General features: G+C 31.8%; 2 protein-coding genes across 2 annotated transcripts in view; one reads left to right on the top strand and one right to left on the bottom strand.

The window, feature by feature from the left end:
- LOC111405294 overlaps nucleotides 1-5,926 on the top strand; it is a 9,095-nt gene that overhangs the window by 1,766 nt on the left and 1,403 nt on the right. The window contains exon 2 of the mRNA XM_023034110.1: nucleotides 527-528. The gene's annotated coding sequence lies outside the window, so the exon portion shown is untranslated. The remainder of the gene's footprint in view (nucleotides 1-526; nucleotides 529-5,926) is intronic.
- LOC111405293 lies at nucleotides 1,571-3,966 on the bottom strand. The gene is made up of 3 exons (XM_023034109.1): nucleotides 3,047-3,966; nucleotides 2,596-2,646; nucleotides 1,571-1,898 (listed from the first exon to the last, which is right to left on the bottom strand). Exons 1-3 carry the CDS (start codon nucleotides 3,861-3,863, stop codon nucleotides 1,852-1,854), a joined length of 915 nt encoding a protein of 304 aa, XP_022889877.1. The 5' UTR covers nucleotides 3,864-3,966; the 3' UTR covers nucleotides 1,571-1,851.

Here is a 5,926-nt window from a genome sequence, read left to right as displayed (position 1 = left end):
TCAATTAAAATTTTGATGGATTTTAAAATATTATAAATTCTAATGAATTTCATGAATTTGAATAGATTTTCACAAATTTCTTAAAAATCTCATCAAAACCGAATTTCATAATATTTGGTTATATTTCAGAAGTTTCTTAAAAATCTCATCAAATATAGTGAAATTTCATAATATTTGTTATAATCATCAAATATAGTGAAATTTCATAATATTTGTTATAATCATCAAATATAGTGAAATTTCATAATATTTGTTATAATCATCAAATATAGTGAAATTTCATAATATTTGTTATAATCATCAAATATAGTGAAATTTCATAATATTTGTTATAATCATCAAATATAGTGAAATTTCATAATATTTGTTATAATCATCAAATATAGTGAAATTTCATAATATTTGGTTTTGATGAGATTTTTAAGAAATTTGTGAAAATCTATTCAAATTCATGAAATTCATTAGAATTTATAATATTTTAAAATCCATCAAAATTTTAATTGAGCACAACCCGTAAATCTATTAGTTGTCAATGATCCCGTATGTTTGCAGGTTTCGCACGAACAATGCTCTTACAAAAGTTTAGGTTACTGAAACTAAATATGCAATGAGTGATTATATACGTAAAATCCAATTTAGAAATGACTTCATTACGTGCACATCTCGCACATGAACTTTTAAAAGAACTTTAGGGTATTGAAATTGATCTATGTTTTATAGCCATTTTGACGTCTAGCAAAATCATCTTATAAAATTGGAACTGTGGATTGATACGTGCGTATTTTATTTTGGGACGCCCCATTCACGTTTTGATTTAATCACGGATTCGTCGTGAAGGTATCGACATGCATATATTTTATTAAATAATTTAATTATTTTTCTTAACAATTTTTTTCTAGTAATTCCATTTGTGAAAATCTATTCAAATTCATGAAATTCATTAGAATTTATAATATTTTAAAATCCATCAAAATTTTAATTGAGCACAACCCGTAAATCTATTAGTTGTCAATGATCCCGTATGTTTGCAGGTTTCGCACGAACAATGCTCTTACAAAAGTTTAGGTTACTGAAACTAAATATGCAATGAGTGATTATATACGTAAAATCCAATTTAGAAATGACTTCATTACGTGCACATCTCGCACATGAACTTTTAAAAGAACTTTAGGGTATTGAAATTGATCTATGTTTTATAGCCATTTTGACGTCTAGCAAAATCATCGTATAAAATTGGAACTGTGGATTGATACGTGCGTATTTTATTTTGGGACGCGCCATTCACGTTTTGATTTCATCACGGATTCGTCGTGAAGGTATCGACATGCATATATTTTATTAAATAATTTAATTATTTTTCTTAAAATTTTTTTTCTAGTAATTCCATGTGTACACTAGAGTGTAAAATTCTAGTTTACATGGAGTGGAATTCATTTTTTTCGCCTCGTCTACACATTAGGATGCAATTTGTGGCCTATCTAGAAGCCAAATAAATGCTTATAGCGGATTTATAAATCTTTTCTAAGAGAAATAAAAATAATTTTAAACATGTAAAATAATTACAATAATCTACTCACGAAATAAATAACATTTCAAATTATTTAAAAAAGTTCACAACAAACACTTCATTGTATTAAATTAATCTAATCTAATATTTTCACATTCCGTAATAGGATCAATTTCAAAGATGAAAACAAGTGAAAAATTCATTCTTCAATCTCATTCCTCTCGAGTATGATTAGTGACATACATGAATATTGTAACAACCTTAAGTTGAGCCCCGAGACCATTTGTCTACTCCATGTTTAGGCACGGGCTAGCACACCCTTCAAGCCCTATACGTTTAAAATTCTAATTCTTCGTGGGATATCTCGAAATAGCTTTACATATCATGAACCCTACAAGATTTTTAAAACAACTTTTCAGTTAAGTTACAATGCATATCCCAATACGTGGTATGTACAATAAGTGGATCACACTCAACAATATTAAAGAAATAAAATTTAAATTTTGTTCATGGTACAATTTATGAAAAGCTTAAGAAAAATAGGTTAAAAATCAACTATGATACTGGCAATTCATTCTGGTGACCCCAATATTCCATAATAACTCTTTTCTTTTTCTCCTTGTTTTATTAGGTTAGTGATTTATAAAGTTGAAGTTGAAGCATTACTTCATTTAAAATTTTTATATGACAAATATACCATTTTGGTGTTGGCAAAACCGTACTAGTATGCTATATCAAACAATAATCTCATTAAGAAAAATTATTTAAATCCATTGACAAACTGTATAAATAGATTCATAAATGGTCAAACTTCATTTTTAACCACACAACTCGATGAATTCATGGGTCTTATACACTTATTCACCGTTCATTACTATTTATTTATAAATTAAATAGTTTATAAAGCTTAAAACTTATGTGTCGAAAGGCACAAAGTGTGTTCACATGTCCCAACGTATATAGAACCTTAAAAAAATGCATTAAATGGACAATTATACGATGAAATGTGAGAGAAGCATTAAAGTTTAACCGACTTCTAATATGAAAAAATATTTACCAAACAAGAGCTAACACCAATCTAAATATACCTGCGATTGCAACCATTAAAGACCATTTTCTTCTGCCCGATGATGAGTGGACTGCATTTTAAAGCCTAATGGTTAAAATTCGCCAAAAAAATAAAAATAAAAAATCATATATTAACACAAATTTGAAGAATTCCATAAAAACTTGTAGCGTGGGACGATCTAATTGACATCTTTATCCATCCTCTCTTCCCCACATGAAAGGGGAAGTAAGAGGAGGATGTACCTAAGAATATGTTCTAATTTCTAAAACAGCAGAAAAAATTGACATCGACACAGAATGTAGAGCATTCCTTAAAAGGTCGGATGCTCGACGTGGCATGACAGTCCAAATTCAGACCTCTCTGGTACGATCAAATTGACACCTCTACTGACCTCAATATAAAAGAAGAATTTAAAAGAGGGTGCACCAAAGAATATTTCTTGAAATGAATGTACAAATTTAATTTCTAACCTGTGTCACAATTAGATGTAGAATTCCAGCTCCCACACATGCACAAATCACTGTTCTGTTCAATATCATAACCACAAGATCCGCCAGTGGCACCACATGTTTGACAAAATGTCTCTTTGCCTTGTACAGAGTACTTAACCTGTATCCCATAAGACCATTCACCAGGCCCTGCCACTCTCAGGGGAGCAAGACTGTATGCACTACTATAACCCTGGCAATCTAGTTTCGAAAGATTCACAGCCTTAATGGCTTCAAATGGCAGTGCACAGCACTCGAGCGGGCCCAACCTTGGCCTCAACCCGACATGTTTAGGTCCGAACATGCCCCAAGCCGGGCAGCCAAAGTACTCTTGGCAGCTCATCCCCGATACATTTTGACAGGGCAAGTGTTTCCCGGGGAAACCTTGGAACAATGGGGATTCAGGCGAGCACTTGAGTAGCATGAACATGTTTTCAGGTGTTGGATTCAAATATGGCGCACGCCATTCCTCGACCACGAATCCATTGCCCCGGCCTTGTAGCGCCATGGCGTCACAGGTCGACATGTGAGGGTCGTCTAATACGAGGAACTGATAGGTATAGTCTATGTCTAGAACACGATACGATCCAGAACTAATGTGGAACATGAGGACGTCGTTGATGCAAAATAAGAGTTCTCGGAAGCCTGGATGCCCACATCCAGTTTGAAGAGTAAAAGGGTAATCAATTGTAAGGTTACCACAGAATGATCTGCACGCATTAATGTGGCTAGATCCATAACCTACCGAGACTAATGTTTGAAGTACGATAAACAATAAGGTCAGGAGGAAGCAATCCATGGATGAAAATCAGAGATTTGGAAGAGAAAATGTACCAAAAATGTGATGGCTGAGGAATGATTCTTTTCTTTGCTTGGGATTTTGAAGATATGTGTTAGGAATGCATAATTTAATGGGGCCCTTAATAAAGAATATGAATGAATTGTTTTTAGGTTTTTCTTATCCTTTTAGGAGACAAATACAGTTTCTTTAAGAAGATTTGGCCTACTTTTTGCCTGTGTAATTGCTTTAGTTTGCTTTTAGCCACTGTAGCCTGGTAAAAAACTATAATGCTTGTTGAATTGCTTTATGGTCAAGTGTGAACCATGATTGAAAGTAGTTTGCTTAACATTGAAATAGAAAAGAACAATAAAATTGCAATACAGATTTTTTAGTGATTCTATAATGTGTCTGTGTCCACTACTGTACAATGCAAAATTTATCCACTAACTTCAAATAGGATTACAACATGTTAATATAAAATCATAATTCTGAAATTACCCTTAACATCTTGTATATTAGCTCATGCACCCAGGGCGGACCCATATGGGGTCATGTGGGGGTCAAATGATCCCACAAAATTTTGCCCCCTTTTTTTTTTTTTATTATACAATCTACTTTGATGCACTTGTTGGGATGCCAAATGAAATCAAAATATTGCATTCTTAATACCATTTCGAAGTGCTCATGACCTAATTTTTCACTCATTATTGGCATGCAAAGTGGTCAATTATAGCAAAATTTATGACATGTTAAAGTATGCCGTTTGAAATTAATATTTTGAGAATTTCGATAATATCCTAATTTTAAAAATTCGTTTGCAATCATGTGCTATCTGAATTCACAAATCGTCTATGCCATGTAAAAGTTTGTTTTGAAAACTACATTTTTTTCATATCGAATGGTCCAAACGGATATCGAAAATAGTTAAATATGTATCAAACGTACGCTTCAAAAAAACGTCTAACTCGTTTTTTCTTTTAAAAAATTCAATTAATTATCATTTTTGCACAATAAAATTTCCAATATAATTTGTATAGTTTCATTCGGAAGTCTTATATGATATATGACATAAAATTTTTAGAGTCGTTACGGATTAAATGCAATTTGAATTAATTTCGAATTATATTTGCTTTAAATTTGAATTTCATTTACTTTCTAAACTAAACTTGAATTTTATTTAAATTCATTTAATTTCTATATTCAATTTAATTTACTCAATGTTAGCGCAGTATTTGCCAACGAAATAATAAACAAAAATATACAAGTAGCAAAATTTATTTAATAATATTAATAATGATGTAATTATACGACATTTTCAAAGTGTCAAAATACATATTAACTTATTTTCATTGATATTCTATTGTTTATTAAAAAAATTATTTTTAAAATTTTGACCTCACAATATTAAAGGTCTGGGTCCACCCCCGCATGCACCCCAAACTCATATACTTCTGACCGGATGGGCTCATTGATTCCTCTACGAGTCTGGGTCAGCTCCATCAACTAGCTTCTATGTACAAAAATATGAGCCACCTAATTAATCAATAAGGTCCTAGCAATTGAAGTCATGTTTTGCAATTGTGTGTCATCATCAGACACGATTTGTACTGAGAAACCTGTGTAATGGGCTTGAAATGTGTTGAAAGGCCTGTAAGATAGAGGTCCGTCAATCAGTCGGTAGGCCCACCAGATTAAATTCACTTATTTAGCAGAATCGCGTTCGGAGATTCATAACGAGTTTAGTTCAAACTCCATTGCCACTTCAAATCTGAAAAAGATGTTAAAAAAAAAAAAAGAACTGATTGGACCGTGTTTTAAAGTAGGGTTTATAACTGTGTTTTTCTCTATCATTTTCTTTTGATCATGGAAGCCCTTGAAAACGAAGAGCAAACGGTCAATAATGTAAATCTCTTTCTCTATTCTGTGCATATATGTGTGTGTGTATTTATATAAACTCTGCAACTTGATTTCTATCATTTGCTTCTTCTATAAATTTGATATCCCTTTTTTACTGTTACAGTTACTTACAAAAATATTTCATATTGATTAGGAATGATTAACTGTATTAACTTGATTTAAGT

Source organism: Olea europaea, chromosome 12 (assembly GCF_002742605.1).
Source record: "Olea europaea var. sylvestris chromosome 12, O_europaea_v1, whole genome shotgun sequence".
Lineage (NCBI taxonomy): Eukaryota > Viridiplantae > Streptophyta > Magnoliopsida > Lamiales > Oleaceae > Olea > Olea europaea.
Note: the sequence above shows the minus strand (reverse complement) of the source record. Positions and strands in the feature narration are given on the sequence as shown.

Excerpts from the sequence above, each read along its gene's own strand:
- LOC111405293 (XM_023034109.1), bottom strand. The coding sequence starts at position 3,863 with ATGGATTGCTTCCTCCTGACCTTATTGTTTATCGTACTTCAAACATTA. Across the intron at positions 2,647-3,046 it reads TACATCTAATTGTGACACAG|TCCACTCATCATCGGGCAGA; the intron begins GTTAGAAATTAA and ends TTTAAAATGCAG. Across the intron at positions 1,899-2,595 it reads TTTAATGGTTGCAATCGCAG|GGTTCATGATATGTAAAGCT; the intron begins GTATATTTAGAT and ends AAAATCTTGTAG.